At 46.8% G+C, this 27,135-nt stretch overlaps 1 protein-coding gene across 1 annotated transcript in view; it reads right to left on the bottom strand.

Annotated features, from left to right (window-relative positions):
- The window catches only part of NSFL1C (NSFL1 cofactor), a 94,864-nt gene that overhangs the window by 25,904 nt on the left and 41,825 nt on the right, over positions 1–27,135 (bottom strand). The window contains exon 6 of the mRNA XM_078651700.1: positions 17,324–17,433. Within this exon, the coding sequence (XP_078507826.1) occupies positions 17,324–17,433 (110 nt within the window). The remainder of the gene's footprint in view (positions 1–17,323; positions 17,434–27,135) is intronic.

Genomic DNA, 27,135 nt, shown 5'->3' with positions numbered 1-27,135 from the left:
TCACATAGTCCATTCCTAACTCCCGATGAGACACAAAGATTGGGGAACTTTGGGGGAGGGCTAAAACGTATTTAATAAAAGCGTTCTCCGTTACCTGGAGCTGATCGATGCTTCCGTAGCCCCAGATGCCTGCTCCATAGGTGGCCACGCTATGGCATTTTGCGTAGTATATTGTTAACAATTCCGATGGAGCTGGTTTGCCAAGTTTTCTGGAGAAGGCACTTAGTGCTGATACTGATCGGCGGAAGTTGAGATTTCTAGTTTCGATAGCCTTACGCCAGGTCATTGCATCGTCCACAAGTATACCCAAATATGGGTATACCGATGTTTTTTCCAGTCGATTATTATTGATATACATGGATTTTGAGAGTCCGTGTTTTGGACCAATGGTCATTGTGAATGTTTTTTTGATGTTGACTTTGAGTCCCAATGAATCCATAAAAGCCACGTATTTATTCAACTGCCGCTGGAGTTGGTTAGCTGTCCGGGCCAGGATGACCGAGTCGTCGGCATAAAGGAGGATGGGTATTGGGCGGCGTGCTATCTGTGGAAGGTCCTGACTCCCTTCCAACAATGCTTGTTCGATCCCGTTGGTATATAGATTGAACAGGAAGGGAGCCAGTACGCACCCTTGCCTTACTCCCCGGGTTATTTTGAAGGGGCGTGATAGTTCTCCTGCAATGCCGTAACGAACTCGGCCTTCCGCGTTGGTGTAGAGTTCCCTGAGAAAAGCTAATACGGATGGATCCACTCCGAGGTTTGCCATGATCTCCCACAACTTGGCATGCTGGACGCAGTTGAAGGCCGCGGTAAGGTCTACGTAAACCAGATAGATTTTGCCTCCTTTCGCGCTAGTATATTTTCCGGCCAAGAGGGTCAGGTTTAGCGCCTGTTCCACCGTCCCGAGCCCCTTCTGGAAGCCATATTGCAGGTCTGTGATGATACTGTTTTCCTGGGCCCAAGATTGTAATCGGTCCAGGAGTAATCGACCTGCAATCTTGCCTGTGGAATCCAGAAGGGAGATCGGCCGGTAGCACGCGGGGTCGTTACGATCCCCTTTCTTAAATATTGGTAGGAGGGTGGAAGTAGACCATGATGGAAAAAGTCCAATTTCGGTGACTGCTGTCATTACCCGGGTAATTATTAGTGACCAGTAGTCACTGTTGTATAAGAACATGTCCATAGGTACCCCATCAGGGCCCGGAGCCTTGCCAGTTTTAGACGCAGTGATGGCCTTTCTGACCTCGTTAACAGTGAAACGTAGGTTGATTGGGCGGAATTTGTTCTCTACTTGTGGTTGGTCTTCTGTTTGAGAGAGGGCGGTTTGTGACCCGAAAATTTTTATGAAATGGTGGACCCAGTCACTTTCGGTTATTGCCACGTCTAGATGATGAGGATCTGCAGTATTGTCTAGAAGAGGCGATCTGATGGTCTGCCAGAATGTGGTGCTGTCTTTTCTTAATGCACTCTCGTGAAGTTGAGACCAAAGGTCTTGCTTTATCTGGCGCCTTCGCGTTTTCCGGGCGGTATTATACTCTTTCCTCAGGGTTGAGATTTTTTGGGCGTCTCTGGGGTTCTGTTGGAGGGCTTCTTTGAGTGACGTAAGGGCCTTTCTGCAGTCAGAATCAAACCATCTCTTTGTTGGAGGATTGGCTTTATTTGCAGTGTGTTTAAATAGCTCATCCCTTATTGCTCCTTGGATTTTATGGAAGGAGCTGACAATTAGTTCTGGGGAGGCCTCTGCAGACAGACAGTCCCTTATCCATGATTGCGTTTTTTCAAGAAGCCTTTGTGAGGTGACTTCGGGGTCTATCTTTGACCATTTTATGGCATACCCGTTCTTCTTTTTTAATGCTAGTGATTGCTGATCGAGAGGGCTGATTTTTGTTTCGGAGAGGCCCGTTTTTTCCATAACAAGATCCACACTCAGGGGATAGTGGTCACTAATCGGGCTGGACCCTACTTTATAATTTTTTAGTGAACCTTTGCAGGTATTTGATGCTAAAATAAAGTCAATAGTTGACATACAGCCACGCCCGTGAAAAGTGGGTTGAAATTCCTGGACCGGGTCGACTAGTTCATTGGCAAAGTCTAGGTCCAAGGTGAAGAGAGTTTCGTTAAGCTTGTTTCCACTCAGAGTGTGTACAAAGTGTGGGATGGGGTCTCCGGATTCGGTCTGTAGACCGCAGATGCCACTTTCATGTTTTGGACATATTGTTTGGTTGAAATCGCCTCCCCAGATATAATTTATTGTCGAGTTTGAGTTCCCATTTTGTAGTGAGGATATGTGAACTACCATTTCATCTAGATAGGTACAACATTCCTGGGGGCCTGTGTTATTATAGTAATTTATGATTACAAGTAAGTTCCTTGACGCTGCCGTCTGATGAGTAAGTTGGATGATTTGATACGTGGGTGTTTCCTTTATTAATTTTGCTGTTAATGGTAGGGTGTTAGAGAGATAGATTAGGAGCCCGCCTTTTGGTCTTCCCATTGTGCTTGGCGTTGCTTTCGTAAAAAATGACTTATAGCCTGCAAGATGGAGTGGGGATGTGCGCCAGGTCTCTTGTAAGCACAAGATTTGGTGGCTCCTTACTGTGCTCAGCCATAGAGGGCATGATATTTTTTCCGTTAGTCCTGCAACATTCCAGTAGGCTATGCCTATGCTCGTAGCCTCTTTTTGTTCCGTGATAGCAGATACTGTCCTCACATTAGTGTGGATTTCAATAGTTGTGTCAGAGTCGATGTTTGATCTTTGGCTGGTATCTGCTCCAACTAGATGAGAACTGATCAAGAGATTGCTTGAAACAGTCGATAATGCTTTTGGTGTGCAGGGCGACTCTGGTGATGGTATAGGATGCTTGTCGGCAGCAGAATGGTTTGCGGACTTTGCGTTGCGTTGGTTAGGTTTGACCATGAAAGGTCAATCGACCATGTCAAGGCACTCAAAACGGTTATTGGTCTGAAAGCCCTGCCATCCTTCATAGGCATGATAGGGTCTGTCCTGCCAATAAGGTATTTGGCGTTCGACATATCTACCTCTCGGTCCTCCCCTGTCTAGGTAGTCACGTGAGTACTCCCTCTGGTTCCGCGGTGTTTGACACCAAGGATCCTGGATTCGTGGGTCCTTGAAATGATCATTAGGATAATTGTGCCATTCCCATGGTGGAAGGTTGTGGTGTTGTTTCACTGGGGGATAAAAGAAGGAAAGGTGGCAGGCATCTATTCCCCCTTTTTTTTCAAGTTGGGGCCATGCACAAATATGATCTACGGTTGCGGGATCTTTACATGTAACGATGATACAATCACCGCGAGTTGTTTTCTTTGTTTTGCCTATCCAGGCTACCCTTCGGGCTGCAGTAATCCCTCCCGAGAGATGGGATTCAAGGGGTCTGTTTATGCTAAGCCACTGCATGGCCTTGTTTTTAAGTGACCATGCAGTTTCAGAGGTGCCATCTGTTAACTCGGGTACTCCTGTTAGGACTATTGTGAAGGGAGTAGCTTCCGGGGGCAAATGAACGGGACGCCTAGCTGTGGGAGGTTCTTTCGGCGTGGTTTTATGTGTGGGTGTATTCTTGGATGTATTGTTAGGTGTTTTTTGAGAAAGCGATGGGTTCGATGGCTGAGTAACAGGCTTTTCTACGTTCGTTCTGCTGTGATCTGGTTTAGCTGTTGAACCTGGTGTACCTATCATGGCCTTGCCTGCGATTACTGCTTGCTGTGGTTTGGGATGGGGTAGTTTCTCCTGCTGGGGAGGGGGTGTATTTACAGTTGATTTAGGTATAGTGGACGGTTGTTTTGTAATCTTTTGTACTGGAAGTGTTGTGTTAGAATGATTAACTGCTTTCTGTACGTGTGATTGATTCTGTTTTTGTTTTAATGGTGGGTGTGAAGTGTTACGTTGACCCCTTACATCGATCCGAGTATTCGTATCTAGAAGGGTAGCTGAGATTATTGTTAATTGGGCTTCAAGATTCCTAATGCTTAGTTGAATAGGCTTTAAATACTGATATAATAAGTCCTTAGTTGTAGTGAGTACTTGTGAGGTGATTCTGCAGGTCTTACATTGCTCCGGCATATTATCGTTTGAAATTGCTTTGTGGGGAAGAATTGAATCAGAGATGTGTAGTATGCTGTTAGAAGTTACCGAGTTGGAATGGGTTGATTTAGGTTCCTGGCAGGAGAAGCTGTGGGTTACTTCATTGATTGGTGAACGAATTTTTGGAGTTGCCCCACCTCTCTGGCATTGCTGGGAAGAGTTATCTATGAGTTGGATGTCTCCTTCAATTTGGCAACCAGCAAGGTCGGGAGTTGCTTCCAGGTCATCCGTTGTTATTGAAGGATCCGAGTCGGAGTGCGTGACCGACAGGTCAACTACCGATGGGACTGTGTTTAAGTCTGAGACGGAAAGAGACACGGGAAGAGAGCAGTTTTGGGTGTTTAAATTGATTGGGGAGGCGGCATTTGCTATTGCGCCTAATGATGAGCGCTTAGCGTTTGCACTTATTAGATCCAATGAAACTCTCTTCTCCATTAGAGCTATGCTTTGATTAATTGTGTCATTTACCCGTGATATGAATAAGTCAATAGGGCCAGTTACTCGTGCAACCTCCTCAGCATGTTTTGATTTGGAATTGGAGGCACTTCGGGTTTTAGGCGGCATGGTTGTTTGTTGCTGGGTCGTTGATTAAAGAGAATAGGCCCGGTCCGGTCTCTACCGGGCACTAACGGGCAACAACGGGCCCGCCCTTGGCCCGGGCTTCGCCCCGGGCTGCGTCCCGCGCGCGTCCCGCGTAGCGGGTGCCGCGAGGTGTTGTAGCGGTCTGCTGGGGGCGGGGCACTGGGAGGGGGCGCGGCTCTCGCAGGAAGAGGACCAGCTGGGGATGGTGAATGCTGGTCCTCGCAGTCCTGGGGCCGGCGCCTCGACCTCCTCTGCGGCCTCGCGTTCACTCGCTCAGCAGGGCTCTGCCAGGAAAGGCTGTGCTACTCCTGTAGCTGGATACCGATGGCGGGAGCAGAAAAACAAGAGTCTCAAAACGGTGGGTCTTCCACGAGTGGCACCCGCGCAGCGGGTGCCGCGAGGTGTTGTAGCGGTCTGCTGGGGGCGGGGCACTGGGAGGGGGCGCGGCTCTCGCAGGAAGAGGACCAGCTGGGGATGGTGAATGCTGGTCCTCGCAGTCCTGGGGCCGGCGCCTCGACCTCCTTTGCGGCCTCGCGTTCACTCGCTCAGCAGGGCTCTGCCAGGAAAGGCTGTGCTACTCCTGTAGCTGGATACCGATGGCGGGAGCAGAAAAACAAGAGTCTCAAAACGGTGGGTCTTCCACGAGTGGCACCCGCGCAGCGGGTGCCGCGAGGTGTTGTAGCGGTCTGCTGGGGGCGGGGCACTGGGAGGGGGCGCGGCTCTCGCAGGAAGAGGACCAGCTGGGGATGGTGAATGCTGGTCCTCGCAGTCCTGGGGCCGGCGCCTCGACCTCCTCTGCGGCCTCGCGTTCACTCGCTCAGCAGGGCTCTGCCAGGAAAGGCTGTGCTACTCCTGTAGCTGGATACCGATGGCGGGAGCAGAAAAACAAGAGTCTCAAAACGGTGGGTCTTCCACGAGTGGCCAGACTCTGCCTGAGACCGGACTCCTCTGTTCTCCGCCTCTCCCAGGTGGCCGCCCCATCCCAGAAGTGATGCAACGGTCACCACCGTGAATTCTGGTTAGGGAGAGGGATCTGCTTCTGACCCAATCCTGGTTAGTTAACCACCACTGCAGTTGTTGTGCAGTTCCCTCAGAGATCTGGACGTAGTCGGAAAGATTTTCCTGATGCTGCGCCAACTGGAACTTCAGGTCCCACTGCAGAGCCCGCATATGCCATCTGGCATGATCCACCAGCAGGATGCAGGAGGCCATGAGACCCAGCAGCCCCAGGGTCATTCTCACCTAAATCTGGGATAGAGACTGAAACATCGGTGTCATAGCCCGAATATCTCTGACTTGCTACTCTGGAGGATAGGCCCGAAACTGCACTGTGTCCAGAACAGCTCAGATGAAAGGGAGCGACTGCGCTGGGAGTCAGATGTGACTTTGGCACATTGATAATGAACTCCAGCGAATGCAGGAGGTCCGCCGTAGTCTGGAGGTGGGATACGACAGCTTGGGCGAGCCCGCCTTCAACAGCCAGTCGACAAGATAGAGGAAGACTGGAACCCCTGATCTGCGCAGATGAGCTGCGACCACCGCCATCACTTTCTTGAACACCTGATGGGCACTGGTAAGGCCGAAGGGCAGCACGGTGAACTGAAAACGCTTGTGGCCTACCGTGAACCGTAAGTAACGCCTGTGGGCTGGCAGGACAGGAATGTGAAAATAGGCGTCCTGCAAGTCCAACGGCACTTTCCAGGGACAAGGGCAGACAGGACCAGAGCCAAGGTTTACATCTTGAACTTCTCCCTCCGGACGAAGAGGTTGAGGGCCCGGAAGTCTAGGATAGGATCCAGGCCTTTGTCCTTCTTGGGCACCAGGAAGTAGTGAGAATAGCAACCACAACCTACTTCTGGCGCAGTGACTCTCTAGATAGCCCCCTTGGCCAAGAGAGCTGAGACTTCCTGGCGGAGAAGCACCAAATAATCCTCAGACATGCGATCGAGAGATGGTGGCATGGAGGGAAGATTAGTCTTGAAGGGGAGGGAGTAGCCCCTTCGGACTATCTGCAAAACCAGCTGTTGGATGTGATGGATTGTCAGTGGGGGAGGTGATGGCGAATCCGGTCACTCACTGGCCGTTGATGGCTCTGAAAGGTCAGACTAGGAGGGTTTGGAGGCTGCTGCATGGGGGAAAGGGTGGACTGGCCCCACCAGATGCTGCGCTGGGATGGACGTGGTGAAGGACCACTTCCGTAGCCACGAAAGGCAGACTGTGGGGGATGGGAAGACACAGTGAGGCCCAAGAATCTGGCCGTAGCTCGAGAAACCTTGAAACGCTTGAGCGCCGAGTTTGCCTTGTCACCAAAAAGTCGACGGGCATGTCCAGCAAGGTTGCTTGAACCACTCCCAAAAAAACAGATGTCCTCAACCAGCCGTAGCCCGATGGACTACCGACGTGGCAATCGTTCTGCCCAGAGAGTTGGTGGTATCCAGTCAACAGCGGATCATGAATTTTGCTGCTTCACTCCCATCCGCCACTGCCTGGGAGTGAATGGCCTGGGCCTCCTCCGGGCACTGAGGCAGCACTTGCGCAACCGTATCCCAGACTCTATGGGTATAGCGGCATGCGGTATTCACGGCCACAGCGCCAAGCTGGAGGAAGAGAACATACACTTTCCAAGATGATCCAGCTTCTTGAATTCCCTATCCGGGGGTGTGTAAGGGAATGCATCCTTGGAAGAAGAGGCTTGGACCACCAAGCTCTCAGGGGAAAGGTATTGGGAGAGGAAAATGGGACGGCCCGAAGTCGGGCCGCGGGCAATCGTCCGTTTCACAGGAGCCCCAGTGCTGGGCTTGGACCAAGGGCCCAAAAGGACATCTGTGAGGGCTTCACTGAAGGGGACAAGGGGTCCAGAGGATGTTGCAGCCGGTTGAAGGACCTCTGTCAGGAGGTTAGCCCTGTCTGCTACTACAGGGAGCTTCAGGCCCAAAGCCTCAACTGCCCTACGCACCACCACTGCATAGGACGCCCCCTCCTCCGTAGCCACAGTAGGGGAGGAAAGCATGCCAAGGTCTGAGGTGGTATCCAGACCAATGGCGTCACCCAGTTCCTCTCTCCAGTCCAGTTCTTCCGCTGGTCTGTTAAAGGGTCCAACGAGCCCTCCCAGTCCTCATCACCACGTTCAGGGCGATAGGGAACAACTGGGATTCACAAGGGAACAAAAGTACCCTCCGGCATCGGATTCGATGCCAGGCGATTTCGATCTGGCTCTGGGTCCATCTTGGGAAGATGGTGGGGACGGCATAGGCCGGGGGCACGGCTGGCGCCGTGGGCATCGCCGCCTGGGAAGGTCGAGTAAGGTCAACCGGCATCGATCCAGATCCAGGCCTGGATCCATGGGAACCCTGCGGCACCAGAGCCGCCGGCATCGAAGGCTCAAGGCCACCAACCTGCTGCGCGGGACCCGAAGGTGCGCCAGCAGAGTCGGACTGTTCAAAGATGCGGTGGAGGGCTTCGTAGAACGTACGGAGCTGGGCAGGGGACGCCAGACTCACGGAACTGGGAGAGGCGCTGGGTCATCCCAGAGTAAGGCACCAGAGATGGAGCCTTACAGCGACGACGCTTCAGGTCCCGCATTGCGTCAGCCGACCGACGGAGAGAAGGCAAAGAGCGACGGTGCTTCTTCGCCTTCTTCTTGTGCTCTGACTTAACCGAGGAGTGCGAAGACTTGGAAGAAGTGTGGTGGCTCCATAACCAGTCTCAAGACCTTCCCATAAGCGAGACACGCAGAGCAGACTGCTGGGCCTCCAAAAGCTTTTGCGACCGCTCGCGCAAAGACTTCGTATTCATGGCCCGACAGTCAGAGCACAACTTCGGTTAGTGATCGCGCTCCAGGCACCAGAGGCACACGAGGTGCGGACCCGTCACGTACATCAGTTTGTGACCGGAGTCACAAGCCTTGAATCCGGTCCGACGATGGGACATTCCTTGAGCAGCAGGAATCGGGGACTCAAAGGCGTCTGCAAAAGTCAAAAAAAGTTTCGTCATAGAATGACTAAGGGGCAAGCTCTCTCCGGATCTGCGCTAGGCTGACGCAGAATAAGAAAGAACTGATGTCAGCACGCGGGACACAGTCTAAGTAGGCACTGCAACATCATCCCGGTGACTACGACTCCAATGATGGACACAGAATCAACCAACGCCACCTACCGACGCGCAGGGGTATTGCTGATGAAATATTCTCCGGATCCAGTCTGATGCAGAGGGTAACTCTAAGGTAACGCATCTATAACTAATGTATGCCTCTAACAGATACATAATTGATGAAGGAGAGTAACTTGTTGTTTTCTCTCTATGGCAACTCTAAATTCAGCTTTTATGCAAACATTTCTACATACTCTCTGTGAAGTAGTCCACCACTATTTTGGATTCTGAACACATCTTAAAAAATATAAATACGTTGTAACGGTAGAAAGCAGGTACCAAAAAAAGTCCCCTGTTGCGCTATTGAAACAGCTTGATATAGTACATACGTGAGAGATTCAATCAAGTGGCTATTGCTTTGGTGGTACAAGCTAAATTTAATATTACATTTACAGTTGTGTAATTATAGAGGTCTTGTAGAAAGTGATAGGTTTTCAAAGAACTGATATTGTATATATGTATGATGTGGGTGGCTGTTCTTATACTGAGTAGATACAGTTGAGTTACTCTGGAAAAGGCCAACCACTCTTGAAATGAATTAATTTTCAGGTGAGTTTTGAAAGCTGTGAAATAAATGTCCTCCTTGTTACATGAGGCAATGGCGATTCAGATATTCCAGGTGACACCTCAATGGAAGGAGTTAATGTAGAGACTGTATTTCAATTAAGTGTTTCCCTTGAAGACTATTTTGGCTGCAGATGTATATCCATCTACTGGAGATGTTTAGTCGGTTCTTCAGGCAGTGGGTAGAGCTACATTTCAGGGCTTTTAATATGGTCCAAGCAGACTTGAAGGGACAGCAGGCTTGGAGTGGGCACTATTAGATTTTAATAAGTACTTGTGTGATATGAAAATATTTTATTGTGTGTCTAATCAATCTTACAACTGCATGATAGACTGCTTCTGTGGGGGAGAACTCTGGATAGCAGAAATGCCATTAGGAACAGAAATCCACAATTCCAGTCTTACGGTGACCCACGATTATACATATACAATTTTTTGGGGTACAAACTATCCGGAATGATTTTAGAAGACTGTGGGCACAATGCACCTTTTACCAATGATTTATTAGGGCGCCCATAATAAAAGGGAGAGTTTTGAAGTTCTGTATCAGCAAAGAATGAAGACTGCAGTTCTTTGAAGCATGTAAGCCACATTTGCGCTATGCTGCTATTGAGGTCTAACATGGTTATAAATACTTCAATTTTATTTTGCTTCAGTTCTAAATTTCACTTGTTCATTAAGATTTGTATTTGGAAAAGCTAGATGCTAATGCGGTTCAGTGAAGTGTTGTGATTATTTTAAAAACTGGGATTTGTCTAGGCCCATTTTGGTGACGAGAAAGACATACCCTTGGAAGATAGACTCCTAGAGGTTCACGATAGAAGTTAAATAAAATATGGCCAATAGAGATCCCCAGATGACTCAAAGGGGTGTATTCAAAGGGTGAAATGGGGAGTGATTTATTTTCACAATGTTCCTCTGTTAGTTTAGATGTCACTCGAACCACTGTAGAACTAATGCCACATATCCACAACACTTAGAGAGGGCGTTGAAGATCACTTTAGTCAACCTTATCGAAGTCTAGATAGATTAAAAGTCAAAGATAACAAGGCTGTAAGATGTGCTCCAGTACAAACCACATTATATAGCCAATTGTTCCTGTTGACATGGCCTTCATATTTCAAGGGATCACCAAAAAAGGGTAAACTGACTGCAGTTTAGTCATTGCCTATTGGGAGGCAAGTTATACAGTCCTCCTAGCTCAGTCACCAGTTTGTTCAATGGCCTTGACACCCGGGAAGCTTGCCATAATATGATAAAGTAATAATCCTTCAACGTTTGCTTTGCTTGTTGTCAGTTCAGCTTCCGATCAGCATCTGGGCAGCAGCTTGTGTGAACCCCATATCCTTTACTATCCTTGCCTGGTTATTGGATCTACCTTTCCCTTCAATGTTTAAACGCATGCGCGCTAGCGGGTTTACCCGCTGTGCGCTGACTTTTGAAAAACGCGCGGTTTGTGACAAAGCCAGCTCGTCATGCGCGTAGCGCAGGTAACGCCCATGACGAGCTGGCTTTGTCATCCGAGTCGAAGGGGTTAATATCTCTAGTTTTGAATACTTGGCAGTTTGAACATTTTATTCTCTGAGATAAGCTTTTACTGCTCCAGTTTTCTGCAAAGTGTCTGGTTCCTGGGGTTGTATTTTCAGACATTCTAGATGAGGGTGCAAACTGGAGCGAGACTCCTTCTGCATCAGTTGCTACCAAGCAAGATTCCAGCTAGAACAATCTATAAAGGAGATTTCAATACTAATCTAGAAGGAGATTTTATTCTTCCATTTAAGGTCGTCAAACAGGGCAGACCTAACAATAAGGGCAACATGGTACAACAGTTATAATAATCAACGTACGTCCAAGATGCACATCTCAGGACTGTGCATGTCAATGCCAAAAAGATTATTTCCAATTTGCATCATATAGGAAAGGAAGCAGAGGAGCTCAAATGATACTAGGAGGAGATTGCACAGAGGAGTTCGGGTGTCCCTCCGCATGACCTTTCAGGAACATTCCAATAGACTATTTATAGACCTCTGACTTGGTGCTGGACTAAGTTAACCTGTGAGCAACTGTCAATTACATAAGGCAAACAAGCATTTGCAATGCAACACAATCGGTCTAGCCTTTGGGATCTTTTATGTATTTAGCTATGCAGCACATTAGCCTTGGTGCCGAAACATCTACTGTTCTTTAACATGGAGAGAAAGTAAGCACCAAACTGCGTGACACGCCAGGTATGGGAACACATGGAGAGAAATATTGCCTTTCAGCAGGAAATGGTATAGTCCAAAGCTCTGTTTTTGATATAAAATTGGTGGTCATATCACTGAAAATACAAGAATTGAAAAAAATATTGTCTACGGGTGCTTGTGGAAGACCATTTCTATTGACTGGAATCTAGAGAATGCTAAAGCGATTCTGGTATTTTACTGACCTCTGCTGGTCGTTTTCTATCAAGACAGTTAAATAGAGGCAGTTGAACAGAAAAAAGTCCCTAAGCGGAAGCAGACAAGTCCTAGGGATGAACTCCAGAGGCCGCAAAGTACATACATAAGTATATACTAAAGTATATCCAAAAGGTGCCAAAATGCTCAACCTAAAAAGACTCCACTCAGAAGTCAGTAACTACCACGTTTATGTTGTTTTCTTTTCACAGCACAACAGTGAACACATTTATTATATTAACTTGTTAACTATTAACTTGTTACGGCCAACGTGTCGTTTTTCTTTTAAATAGGTCACAGTTTACCGTTTTGAGTGAAATCAACTGAAAATGTCAACTATTGTGGTTACTTACCACTGTGCCCAAGTGCATTTAACATTAATCCTGGCTATGATACTTTTATTTTAGTCCGGTGGGTCAAGTTTTATTGTTGAACCAAGGAGTGTGCAACATCAGTGCTTATGCAACACCCAGTGGGACCAATTATGTAGTGGGAATATTGGAAGAAATCTTTTGAAACCCATTAAATCTCTAGAATAGGACATTTCTGTTAATATGAAATTAAAGGTTTTAATTATGTCAAGTATGAATCAAATAAAATAGGTAAAACAATCTAGAAGAAAGCTTTCCAGAATTTCAGAAATACAATGCTAGCGTTGGATCACCCCTCCCCCACTTTGGATCGAGTATTACATTTGAGAAGGATGAATATTGACACTGTGCAGCCCTAGGTGCATCCAAACAAAAGCGGTTAATGAATGCTTTGCTGATTTTCCCAAAATTCACACATTGGGACAGTCTCAGAGGGATAGGAAAAACAGGTCTTCCATTCCACACCCATTACGCATGCTGGCATGTCAGCCCGGCCCATCAAGTGTAACCCGAGTTTCATGCAGTACGGTGTATGCAAGAGTTTAACTCAATTAGCTGAAAACTGGCCTTTACTGCTACCCCGCTGAGGTGAACCGGGGATTATTTCCCTCCCCTGTCCTCATGTTGTGTTCCCATTTTTCCAGAGAAAGTCCAGACAATTCAGGGTATCATTCGTTAAGTTACTGAATGTCAGTTGCAGGTCTCCTCCTATGAGATGCTCAAGACCCTGGACTCTAAGGGTGATATCTCTGGTACTCTTTAACGTGCATCCATGTATCCCTCCCACTCGTGGATCAGGAATCATCTTTTCAATTAATTGGAAAAGCAGTGTCGGTCACATTCCCAGATACATACAAACGTCTGCACAGGGTGTTGCATGGATCAACTAGTCAGAGAAGAACATAATCTGGATACAAAGAGATCTTATCTTCCCAGTCTCTACTGTATCTTAATACCCTCCTGAGAGGGTCTCTGCATCCAGCAGGCCAGGGACTAGGCAACCGTCCGACAGATCTTCTCTTGTTCCCCTCAACAATGGAAAGGCCTAGGATGGAACTCTAGTCACGTTTACTCTCTCAATCGAGCTAACTTACAGCAATCATATTCAGCCTATATAATGATGTCCAGAGTTCATTACTTTCAAAACCCTGATATTTAAGTGCTATTGCAAATAATTTAATGCCTTTTCGACATCTACTGACAGAAAATTCAAAGCTGTATTAACAGATCTAGCCATGCGTAGATTATACAACCATTAAATAAGATACGCAGAGGGTTTATTAATCATAAACCTTGGTTCACTCTGCTTCGGACTAAAGGTCCCAGTGGCTGTCTATGTTTTCTGGGAAGGGCTCGTCTTTTCTCTAGTGGTCTCAAATATGCTGCACAAGCACGTCCTGGCGATGCCAGATTTATTTTGAAAGAACTATGGCAGGAACCCCTTAAATCAAGGTGTTTTACTGACCCGCCGTTATATGACCAAGGTCCTCTATTCTCACCACTAGGAGCCAGGAGGACTGTGTGTCCGACCCACATCTAGCTACATACAAATGCTAGTACTAGTAAGCAATGGCATCCACTATTGCAGAGCCACCTACACCTGAATAATCTTGGAGGATTACTATTCATCTGAATTATTCCCTTTTCTTAATTGTTTCCACTTCACAAAGGCGTCCCTAGATTCCAAATAAAGCGTTGTCTGGCCTTACTAGTAACCAAGGTATGTTATCCTTTCTTTGCATCTACCAGTCTTTTAGTAGTAGCATTAACCTGACTAACAACTGAACATTGATTACAGTCCAATTGCTCTTCGAAAGGCTCTCACGATTAAAGCCTTGTCTCGACTCTAAGCCACATTCCCATAAATGCCTTGCCTCAAAAGGACAATTTAATATCCGCACAATCTTGCCTGCGTTTCCACTCTTTTTCCACTGGAAGATGGAAAGAGATGGACGACTGGAGGTAGTTCTCATGCCAGATCCCAACCATCAGTTCTCCATTTACCCAGCTAGTGCCATAGATCTCAAAACATGAAAAGGTCCTAGCTTCCCAAATCATAAATGAGACAAACTCTTACTGAGAATAACATCCTACATGTCACCTTTAAATTTGTAAGTTTCTTCTTGGCTGTCTCACACGTGTCTGTGGTTTTGAACTGCTTGTGAGAATCTAGGACAGAGCAGCATCTTACTATTTTTAGAAGAGTCGGTTTTTTACATGTTATGCAAACATTTCATATTAGGCACTGCCTGAAACAAATGAATTTGCCCATGTTGCGGATAGCAGTCACCGGCCTGTCACTAAGCTTTCGGACTTTTCTATAACTGGAGTCATCTCTGATTACTTCCATATAAAGGAGAGTCTGGAATTGTCCAGAGCAGACTGAGAATAGTCAGGACAAGACATCCCCTGCAACACAGAACCCTTTCTTCAGGATACGTGCAGAGGTGTCTGAGCTGGGGTTGTGTTTGTTTACATGCCATATAGGGTAGAGGAGCTGAATCACAGAAGGTCTACTGCTCAGCTCATCCTTAGAATAGCATTTGTTATATCTTTAGAGTGGCTAAAAAAAGGAATGCTAACAGATTACAGCACCCACACCCCCTTTTTTGCCAGCTGCATAGTGGCCCCAAATCCACCTGTGCAGCCCGGCCCAACCTTCATTAGCTGGCTGAGTTAATGGTCAATCCACCTCTGGCAGACAGGGACTGTGGTTTACTCTCCTCCTTTTCATATCTTCATCTGCATCTGCATTTCGGCAGGTTATCCCACCCTTGTAACAGCATTGTGTGCAATTGTGTCATATCATCCCCTGATCCAAGCAGTACTGGTTGGGAAGTTGGTTTTATTGATGGTAGACCTGGTGCAGGTAACTGCTGCTCAAATTGTTCACAGTGAGTGTCTGCAGGTCATGCGAGTCTCTGCAGAGTGCGCGAGCATGTTAACATAGAGGAAGTATCACTGCTTGGGGAGACTACAAGGGATGTGCGGTTTGTCTACACGATGACTGTGCATGGTGTATGTGTGTCTGTGAAGGGCATGAATGTCTGCAATGCTTTGTGTCTGCACAGGGGTAGTGTTTGCAGTTGGATTTGCCTATCTGGGGAGGGGTGGGGGGAAGGGGCGAGATAGGGAGCACATGGGTCTATCTAGAGTGGGTTTGTTTGTCTGTCCCAGGGATGTATTTCATTGCAGTTGGGTTGTGAGTATGTGAAGCAACTAAGGCTCTGGGAAGAATTAACTCTCAATAGATCAGTCATTTATGACCGTATGCAGTTGGATAATATCGCTAATATTCCCTGATCTATATTAAAGAGAATCTGAAAACCCTTGGGAGATCACAGCTTTTTAAAAATCTGCAGGGAATTTTTGTATATGATGTTGCCTGGATAAGAGGCATTTTATAATAGAGTTGCAGTTAAGAGCGAAGCCTCAGATCTGGTTAAGCCATCATTCAGACGATATGCCATGGTTAAAGCAGTTCCAGGGATACAGCCATACCGTCTCTTTGATATACCTATTCGCCATCATCATATGTTGACCTATTTTAGGCTGGGTTTGTTCCATAAGCGGGTTGTCCCGAGGGTCTCTAGTTTAAATACTCTGAACCAGCCATATGCAAGTGTGATCTGTTATCTGAATGGGATACCTTGCACATTGTTCTGAATTGTCCTTTAGAAAAAAGTCTCTGGCACAAGTACTTACAACAGCTTTTTATTTCCTTGGATTTTTATCAAACTACACCTGCCTTTTTAGAAACACATAAAGCCTGTTTTAATGTGTCAACGTTACTTATGGGGGTTTATAGTTCTGCATGATAGAATTTGATCCTGGGGATAACCGGCTCTTGATGATTTTTACACTTGTACATTGTCATTTTATGTATAATCATAATGACCTTTTATCACATGACACTTGTATGATTATAAAATCGAATAAAGCAACATTGATTGGAAGTCAGTAAGACAAGAAAAAAGGGGGAAAAACTATTGGAATGTAAGCGGCTCAGGCATCTGGCACAGATAGCACCTCTCAAACTGCATAGAATGTCTGATCCTCTTCATTTTTACTGCAACATTCGGGTACTCCACCTTAATACTGACACCTGAATAGCATGCTACTATAATATTGTGTTTGAAATATCGATGACCTAAAAATCGAGAAGGTAATGGGTATGTGAAGATCTACTATTCTTTACTCCAGGTTCAATATTTTGGCAGCATGATGTTTCTGAAGTAAACATTTCCGCATACAACCAGCATGGATAGATTTACAATTGGGCTGCAGTTTGCTTTTTGGACCTGGCTGTCCAAACTACTGTACCCTCAGTTATTCAAGATATATTATTGCAGTGTTTCATTACCGATTGGGTGAATAAGGAGAATGCATCCTGCATTGTAATAATTCAGAACAGATCCAAGTCATAACAACACTATTAAGTATCCAAAGATGAGACAAGGAGCTACAAATCCATAAAACCGAACACCCTTACTCAAAAACCATTGCATAAAGAAGAGTATGCAGAGAACCCAAGAGGTTAGGCTCCAACAGTGACTTACAGTGGGGCGGAGATTAGCATGGGTATCGCCCAACTAGCATGCATAATAATAAAGAAAGGTTATTGGGATTGAAGTGAGAAAAAGGTTATAGAGTTGGGGTAATTGGAAGGCGGTTGACAGACAGGACAAAGTGCAAACAAGAAAAAAAGAGGGATTGGGCTGGTGGGAAATAGGGTGAAACAGTTAAGTGAATGCGAACGTGTGACAGCGGAGTCAGTGTAACCAAAGAAAATGGGTACCTCTCCCCTAAAGACAAAGAAAATTATAAATTTTTACCCAAAGGGGCATTACGTAAAAGTGTACTAAGAACAAAAGGTGTTTTGTCCGCAATGATAAATAAGGAGGGCAATTCAAAGTCCAATTTTTCAAAATCCAAACAAACAACTTAGTGCATTTGAATAGAAGCTGCCAAGGCTGCTTCTGTCAAACATCATCAACAGTCCCACCATCACCATAGATACTCGCATGGTATTTAAAGGCTACACGCTACACTAACCCCATCCCCTGTTAGGGCACACACAAAACTAGCTGCCCAAAGAACAATCCTTAGGTGAATCATACCCTCTGCGGATGGACTCCAGGAACTGTGCGTTGGCGGGGTCTTGATAGCTCCGCAGTTCCCCGTTGTCCAGGCTAAACCCATTCTTCCACAGCTTCAGGACCACGTGCACCTGAACAAGAAAGAATCAGTAAGCTGCTCTCAGCCTATACAGACCATGCATAGCCCTACCAGAAGCCAAAGGGACAAAGGTCTTCTGCAGAACATGGAAAATCTTGGCCATATTGCCCTGTAGGACTCTTAATAATCCTTTTTTGATTTTTTTTTTAACTCTAGAGAACTTGAAAATCATGAAGTCCACATTTTCGTTTGGAATTAACTGAAATACTTCACTACCTGTAGGAAGCTGGCTCTTTATAGGACATATCAATATGAGTGGGGTTCCCTTATGAGTGGACAGGGGCTAGCTCTAGCAATCCCAGGATGCTCTTTTAGGGGGTAGTGTGGTCGAGCAGCCTGAGGCTTATCAGAGAGGAGTGTTAGAAATCAACAAATACAAACAATAGTCAATAAATGATGCACATGACGCAATAAGGAGATCCACACGAATTTATAAAAAGAACGTATCTTTTTATCTATATATTTAGGAAACAGAATCAATATGATCAGGCGAGTACGTTTTGCAAGAGAAGGAAAATGCTACTTACCAGTATGCATCTGTTCTTGGCATGTAGAGCTGTAGATTTGTATACTTGTGCATTGATCGCCACTGGTGTTGGGCTCGGATGTTTGCGCTTTGTTTTTGTCTTGGTCTTTGTAGTCCTGAGGTAGGTGACTCCTCCTTAGTACGATAGTGCGCATGGGCATCGACTCCATCTCCAGATTGTTTTGCCATGGAGGGTTATGATCGAGTTAGTAAGAAATCAAAAAGAATGTCCATGCGTAATGTATCTAAGTAAATAGTACTGGAACAGATGGAGGTATCCGGGGAGGCGGGTGGGCGTATACGAATCTACAGCTCTACATGCCAAGAACAGATGCATATTGGTAAGTAGCATTTTCCGTTCGAGACATATGAGCTGTAGATCATATACTTGTGCATAGATTGTACAGCAGTTACCTCATTAGCGGTGGCAACCTGTATCTGTTGCAGTGGTTTGAAAAAGTGTTCTTAACACAGCCTGGCCCACACTAGCTTGTTGTTTTGCTTGCACATCTACACAATAGTGCTTTGTGAACGTGTGTGGTGAAGACCAAGTTGCTGCTTTACAGATGTCATCTAGGGGAATGTTCCCTAAGAATGCCATAGGCGCCCCTAGTTTATGTGGAGAGTTAGCTCTAGGGGGAATGGTTAAGGTGAATTTTGGCTTTAGCATAGCCTATTTGGATGCATTTAAAAATCCACCTTGCAATCCCTGTTTTTGAGATAGGATTGCCTCTATGAGGTGGGGAGAACGCCACCAAAAGTTGTTTAGTCTTTCTAAAGGATTTTGTTCTTTCGATGTGGTAAAGTATCGCTCTTTTTACATATGGCGTGTGAAGAGCTCGTTCTGCTACTGAGTCTGGTAGAAGGAAAAACACTGGGAGTTCTACAGACTGGTTAAGGAAGAAAGGAGACACGACTTTAGGTAGAAATGTTGGGTTAGTCCTAAGAACCACTTTGTTATGATGAATTTGTAGAAATGGTTCTTGAATGGTTAATGCCTGGAGTTCACTGACTCTTCTGAGAGAGGTGATTGCAACTGGGAAAGCTACTTTGTAGGTGAGAAATTGTAATTCACATTTATGCAGAGGTTCAAATGGGGGACCCATGAGTCTGGTAAAGACCACATTTAAGTTCCGTACTCGAAAGGGTGGAACTGTAGGTGGAATTATCCTTTTAAGTCCTTCCATAAATGCTTTGATAGCTGGTACCCTAAACAAAGACAAGTGTTGTCTGTTTTGGAGATAAGCTGCTATTGCAGCGAGATGTAGTCTAATGGATGTATACGCTAGGTTACATTGTGGTAAATGCAAAAGGTAACAGATGATGTTTTGAATGGAAGCATCTAGTGGGTTGATTTTATTATGTGTACAGTAAATTACAAATCTTTTCCACTTTGCAGCATAGCAAGCTCAGCTGTTGCAATAGGCGACACAAGTTGAATACAAAATAACATTGAGCTCAATGGGAAGTTTTAAGTAAATGCAATAAAATCACTTTACGAATGTTTTTCTTACTCGGGGCTGGATCCTCGATTCAGCCCTGGTGCATTTCATGTAAACAGTTAAAATAAATCGTTTTGGTTACACAGGCGATTTTTAAGGAATATTTGTATGTTTTGAAAATCGACACTTAGAAGAAATTTTGTTGAAAACCAAGCAATGTATTCCTATGGAGGAAAATCGAGTTAACGGTAAGTCACGGTTATAATTACTTTTTAGGGTCAGTGCTGAGCATCAAGATCCAGCACTTGGAACGCTCCTGATAACAGGTGAGTAATTTCATTTTCGTTGATTGGACGATTTTTAAGGAATATTTCACAGTTGCAAAACTCAACACTTAGAAGAAATTCTGAGTGAAACCCAGCCAATGTTACCCTATGGAGAAAATCAAGTTATCGGTCTTTGGGTAAGTACTCGGCTGGCAGAGTTAAGGTTCTGGGGGTAGACTCAGGGGTCTCCCAGGGTCAGGTAGGTACAGTTGTTACACCCTCAGCGGCGCTGGGGCAGCCGGGTGCAGAGTGAGTAGGCCCAATGTTACCCAATGGCGAGTAGGGGGCCTTTGTTAGTGGCTGCTTGCAGGCAGGCCACGCGGCTGTGGGAGCTGAGCTCCTGGTCACTTACACAGGGCAAGTGGGGAAGTAGGATAGGATAGATGCTGCACTTCCAGTGGCACTCGGGCAGCTGGGTGCAGGGTGCTTTTGGGCCGTCGGGCGCGCAATGTATTTCGATGTGTAAGCTGCAAGACGAACAAAGGCTGCAAACTCGGGGACGGAGATTCTTCAGGTGCGACCACCACTTCGAGAGGTAAGTTGGGAAGATGTAGGTTAGGTAGCCACCCAGGAGTTGGGCACAGGGGGCCGTGGGGAGCTGGGTGCAGGGGTGTCGTTTGGTGTTAGGAATTCTTACCCTCAGCTGATCGCGGTTGGAGGGGTCCCTGGTTGCGAGGCTTCAGGCGTCGTCAGGAGCGCCGAGAAGGGTCCTTGGGTGCTGGATTCGTGGTCACAATCCCGGGGGGGGGGGGGGGGGGTGCGGGCGTCATCATGGTCTTTGTTCACTCAGGCAAAGGATAGGCTCGGCGGGTGCAGAGTGTGCTGGATTTGCGGTTTCTGGCTGGCACCAGGGGTTGTTGCTAGTTGAGCAGAACCACTGCTCCCGGGAGTCCCAGTCTTTAGATGAGCAAGGCAGTCAGGTCCTCTGGGGTTTTCGAGATTGTTGCTGACCACAGGTGACACCGGGATTTAGCAGGAGCAGGTTGAATGATCAACAGGCCGGTAGGGCTGGGGCCAAGTCAGTTGGTGTCGTCCTCTTGTTAGCAGCTGCACAGCAGGTCTTCTTCTGGTTTCAAAATCGGGATCTGAGGAAGGAAGGTTCAGGGTGCCCCTAAATACTAAATTTAGGGGTGCTACAGGTAGGGCAAGGGCAGGGACCAATGGGTCACTGTCCTGGGGTGAGTACACCCCCTATCCTGCTCCTCTCCTGTGTGAGGGGGGCAGGAGCCGGTCTCTGATTGGGTAGTGCTCCCCATCCTCAAGATGGCGGGAACCCGGAGATATGCTTCACCTCGCTTCTCCCACCTGAGAGGTGGGGTTGGCAGAGGCTGGCACACCCCCTTTCCTCACATAGTGTTTCCCACCTGTCTTCCCGCCAGAGTGGGGGTCAGGACCAGTGGGGGCCAGTTGCAGAGTACCGAAATTGGCCTGGAGAAGCTCATAAAAGGCGGCCTGCCTTTGAAGCTTCCCCTGCCCATCCAGGGGGGGGAGGAGGCTTGACACCTCGTCCGAGGATGTGCATTATTTCAGGCCCCCAAGAGCAGCAAGCTCTCGACCCAGGGGTCCAGAAATATGTCTGGTGGTGGCAGCCTCGGTAGCCACGCAGTCAGGACACTGGGAGTTGGTTAGGTTTCAGGGGGCATCTCCAAGATGCCCTCTGTCGTGCATTCTACATTAAATCCCACACTGGCATCAGTGTGGGTTTAATGTGCTGAGAAGTTTGATACCAAACTACTCAGTCTGCGGTGTAGCCATTATGGTGCTGTGGAGTTCGTAATGACAACCTCCCAGCACCATATACTCTTAATGGCCTCACTGCACTTACAGTGCCCAGGAATGGCCCTGGGTACTGTAGGGGCACAGGGCTCATGCACCTGTGTCCACACCACTGGCATAGTGCACCCAGCTTGAGGGGTGACTGGGGTATGCCAGGGCAGTGTGTTTGTGGGCATGGCACACAGGGATGTGTGCCATATTGACTCTCTGTTTTAGTTCTGCACCAAGACACTCAGCCTGCAAAGGCAGTGTGTGTGCGCCAAGGTACAGGGCCTCTAAGGGTAGCACAATAAGTGCTGCAGTCCTTAGGGGCCTTCTCTGGTCACAGGGTCCTGGGTACCTAGGGTACCATTTACCAGGGGCTTACCTGTGGCCAGAGATGCCAATTAGGTTTAGGTTTCAATACAGTTTTAGGGAAGGACACAGGCCTTGGGAACCTGATTGACTGAGTGTGCCCTGGGCTCCTGCCAAAGTACATCAGCAATTCAGCAAAAAGTGGGGGCATACCATGCAAGAAAGATGGCACTTTCTCACATCAGTCCACAGTGAACTCAGCCCCTGGAGGGGTTGTGGACCATGCGGACACCGTTGGCTCACTTCGACACTGGCAGGGAGGAGGGGGAAATCGGGTGCAGTGGTGCGTGGCGATGTCAAGTTATGGCGTTTCCAGAGTCCTCGAGGTCCATCTTTGGGTGTCTACAGGATGTGGGGGACAGTTCCGGGAGGTCTTGGTTCCTGGGTTAAGTGCTGGCAGGTCTCACAGACTTTGGAGACTCAGCTGCTGCAGGACAAGTCAGCTTTTGGCACAATTGTCTAAGTCAGAAGGCCAGCAGGGTTGGCACCAAGTCAGCTGCTGGATCTTCAGTTCTTGCTCTTTGTGACTCTTCTTTGAGGTGTGCAGGATCTGATTTTCTTGTGCAAGGGGCTCCCCTAAATACTCAATTTAGGGGAGTGTAGGGTAGTAGCCAACGGGCTACAAACCCTTGGGGTCACTACACCCCCTATATGACCACTTCCTGTGGAAGTGGGAATACCCTGTCCCAGAATGCCTATGTTTGCCATCACAAAGATGGCCAACTCTGAAAAGTCATGTCCACTTCAGTTAGCCCATCTTAGGTGTGGTACTAGCCTGGGGGTGGGCACACCTACCGGACTGCCAAAAGGCGCTGGACAAAGGGGGGCTGCTTCCTCTCCTTTGAGGGGAGCCAGAATGGCATTTCAAAGGCAGTGGCTTCTTTGAAGAACCCCTGCCTTGGAATGCTAATCAGCAGTTCATCCTGAGAGAGGGGTTGTGAACACCCTTTTCCTGTGCAGGCTTTTTTTCTGACCTATTGAGTGCAAAAGCCCTCCCCTGGGAGGTCAAAAAACTGTCTCGGGTGGCAGGCTGGCAGAGACCAGTCAGCCATCGCACCAGAGGCTGGTTGATTTTCAGGGGTCACCTCTATGGTGCCCTCTTGGTGCATATATTAATAAATTCACCACTGGAATCAGGGTGGGTTTATGAATATGCAATGTTTGATACCAAACATCCCTATTTTCAGTTAAGCCATTATGTAGCTGTGGAACTCCTTTTCACCAGTGTCCAGCACATGTTTTAAAACGACTTCCCTGTTCACTGGCAGTAATGGAACTGACCAGCACAGAGACATATCTGCTCGTGCAGATATGACCTCGCATGTAATACAAAGAACCTTGCCATAGGGCTGTAAGGGCGGCTTACAAATATTACATGAAGTGTTAGGGTACACAGGGATGTGTGTCATGTCGTGTTTTCACTTTTGTCTGCACCAAAACATGCAGCCAGCAACTGTAGTCTTGCATGAGTTTGGTAAGGGGTCCCTTAGGTTGGTACAATTCGTGCTGCAGCCCTTGGAGACCCTCTTTAGCACCTCAGGCCCCAGGTACCAGGGGAACCATTTACTAGGGGCTTCTAGAGAGTGCTAAAAGGATTGCCTATTGGGGAAACAATTGTACAATTTTTGGGAAAGAGAGCTGGCACCAGGGTCCTGGTTAGCGGACTACCGTGCACTTCCAGTCAAAACCACATAATTTACCGGGAAAAAAGGGGGGGGTGACCATGTCAAAAAGGACACTTTCCTACATTACCCTAGTAACCCAGACGGTGCTTAGTGTAGACAGGCTCAACAAGTCTAATTTTTTTAATCCCTGTAACTTGAAACATTTCTCAACACCTTACCATCATCCACCATCAAGATTCACCTTTCAGATTTCCTCTCGATCTCACTTCACAAGCTGGCTGCTTTCAACTTAGCTACCATTAAGAACCAAGTGTCCAAAAGTAGCAACTCAGTAACCCAATTTCAGTTCAATGGTATTGGTGGACCTTGTTAGCATTTTAGGTTTCAACCATAGAGTATATGGAAACAAAGAAACAGAACAGGCCCTATCAGTGCAAAGCACAACGTCCAATTGGAACCTCCATCAGCACAAAATAACTCGGGTGCCAGTATAGAACGCTCATATAAACTGCACAGTAATGTATCCAATGTGAGCACATACTCTTAATTTCAAAAGTGCATTAAAGCTACTTCAGTACGAACACATGGCACACACTGGCCCTAACATGATGACTTTCTACAACGCTGAGTAAACTAGACTTCCAATTTGGTAAATAACTAGAGAAGACACAGTTCAACCAGTTTTCACTGTACAAAGCAAGTACATGTGGCATATTTGCAACAGTGCTCCAACAAAATCACACCGTGCCTTTGCCTGGATTGGTTCAGTAAGGACCAATCGTGGGCTGCAATGAAAGAGCCATAAACACACACAGAGCAGGTTTTAGCATTGCACCAGTAATGCACACATTCATCATTTTCTACTACGCTCTGTTGAATACACATAGTCATTTTCCACAATGCCCCTGAAAGCAGCCATTGTACAGCTCCCACAATGTCACGGTAAACAATAGTTGATAGTTTCAGCAATGCTGCAGTAAATGCTGACTCCGACAACTACTGATATGAATGTGGGGATCTGGATACTCTTATAGCTTCCAGGAGAATGTAGATTCACTGCTTCATGTTATCTTTTCTTGAAGACTAAGAAATAATCTTCCTATGCTTGCTTCTTCTTCTAGGAAATAAGTGATAAAAGCTTTTTTTTAAGTCCAGATTGGAATATTCTCTTTTGTTATGGATGTCATTTTAGCTCCTCTTTCTTCTGTTAATATCCAACATGGTGTCTCACCTTGTTTTCATACAAAGTAAAATATCTCATATTACATCTCAACTGAGATCCCTTTAATGGCTTCTGGTCAAAATGTAGGTTCTTTTTGAAACACTGAGCACAACACACCGTGCCCTCTATAATAGAAAGCCACTTTTCATTTGAGCTCTTTTTAAGTATAATTCATCTTGAAGGAAGACAAAGATTGCTACTTAACATCTATGACTACCTATTATAAAAATGTCAAAAAAGCAAGGAAAGCCAGTCTTACCTCCCAAATAACAGAGGCAGGCAACTCCACTCGAGAGTTATTTAAAATCATACAGTCCTTTACCAACCCTGTAATATGTGAGAGCCCGGATGTTTTTTCTCAAGATCTCTGCAACAACATCTCCCAATTCTTTGAGGAAAAAATTGAGGGGATATATAAGAAAATTGTGACAGCTACAGGCTCTCTGGAGACTTTGGACCCTGAGACCCCCCCCTCAATGGCCCCTGACAAAATGCTCCATACAATTCCAGAAGTTACCTTAAAAGATCTGACCACGCTTATTGGTAACATGAAGACCGGCTCCCCCACTGATCTCATTCCTGCAAAAATGATTTCCCCTCTCGTGGAATCATTAGGCCCTACCATTCAGGAGCTTATGAATCTTTCCTTTGCCAAGGGACAACTTCCACAACCTTGGAAGGAGGCGGTTGTGAATCCTATACGGAAAAATTCCACCCTTCCCTGGTCAGAGCTCTCCAACCTCCGCCCCATTTCCCTTCTCCCTTTTATTAGCAAGCTGGCTGAGAAACACGCTAATACCATCTTTTCCAACTTTATCGAGGCGACAGGGGGCCTGGACCAATCTCAATCCGGGTTCAGGCCCAACCACAGCACTGAATCGGCCCTCCTATCTGTGACTGATAAGATCAAAATGTCACAGGACAGAGGAGGGTCTATGATACTAGTGCTGTTGGACCTGTCTGCGGCCTTTGATACCGTGTCTCACAACATCCTTCTCAGCCGCTTGCAGGGAGTGGGAATTGGAGGCTTAGCTCTATCCTGGCTGGAGAGTTTTCTCTCAGGGAGATCACAATCTGTCAGCCTGGGCCCCTATCGTTCCACCTCGAAGGCGCTCACGAAGGGGGTGCCACAAGGCTCATGCCTTAGTCCTACATTATTCAATGTATATGTGGCCCCCCTTGCTGAGATTGTGCGGAAGTATGGGTTCATACCAGTCTCCTACGCTGATGACACCCAGCTCCTCTACCCTTTCAGCTCCCTTGGCCCTACAGTCAAGGAAAATTTTGCTGAGGGTATGAGGGCAGTGTCACATTGGATGGCTGCCAACTGCCTCCAATGTAACGTTGCAAAAACCGAGGTTATGCTCTTTGGCAGGGCGAGTCTTCTATGGTCTCCTGAATGGTGGCCGCTGGACCTAGGCCCAGTTCCCACTTCAAAGCCCCATGTAAAAAATCTAGGGGTCAAGATTGACCAAAAGCTGACCCTCAAGGAGCATGTCAATCATACTGCAGGAATGTGCTTCTTTACCATTGGTCTTCTACGGCGAGTGTTTCCGTATCTTCCTGACACCTATAGGAAGACACTCGTACAGACTTTGGTTACTAGCCGCCTAGACTACTGCAACGGCCTACTGACGCTAGCAAACGCTGATGCAGTAGGTCGTTTGCAGGTGGTCCAGAATACGGCGGCTAGATTGGTCATGGGTGTGCAGGCCAGGACCCCCTCTAAGCCTTTGTTGATGGAGTTGCATTGGCTCCCGATACGACAGCGCATCAGTTTTAAAATATGCTGCACGGTTCACAAATGTTTATATGGGAACAGCCCCAAATATCTATCCCAATCTGTTGAACTGTACCAACCAAGCCGCTCGCTTCGATCAAGCAACCAAGCTCTTCTGAAACCTCCTGCAACAAAAAGAGCTAGGCAGGGAGACCGAGCTTTTTCATCAGTTGGTCCTGCCATGTGGAATAAACTCCCCACTGAACTGAGGATGAACATCAATTATCTGGCCTTCAGAAAGGCGCTGAAAACACTCCTCTTTCAGGAAGCATTTCAGTCCCTTTAAAGCATCTCAGTCCCCCTAACACATGCTGGCAGACAAAGCGCGGAGATACCCCATGGGATTGATTCCAGCGCGATATAAGAAATTAAAATAAAAAATAAATAAATAAATAAGGTGCCTTAGATCACCCAAGACTGATCATCTTACAGTTCCTCAAGTACGGAATCTCAGAATAGGGGTCAGACTTTTACGTCTTCCAGCTGTAGCAGCCTGGAACGGTCAGTCTACATCAATCAAAACACACACACACTAGACACATACTCCTTTGCTCACTGCTACATGCTATGCAGACCCATCCTTTGTCTAGCTCACTACACCCATACCTAAGGCAGTCTACCACTCTGCCACACATACACTGAG

This window comes from Lissotriton helveticus, chromosome 7 (assembly GCF_964261635.1).
Source record: "Lissotriton helveticus chromosome 7, aLisHel1.1, whole genome shotgun sequence".
Classification (NCBI taxonomy): Eukaryota; Metazoa; Chordata; class Amphibia; order Caudata; family Salamandridae; genus Lissotriton; species Lissotriton helveticus.
The sequence above is the reverse complement of the archived record's forward strand: the minus strand, read 5'-3'. Positions and strand labels throughout refer to the sequence as shown.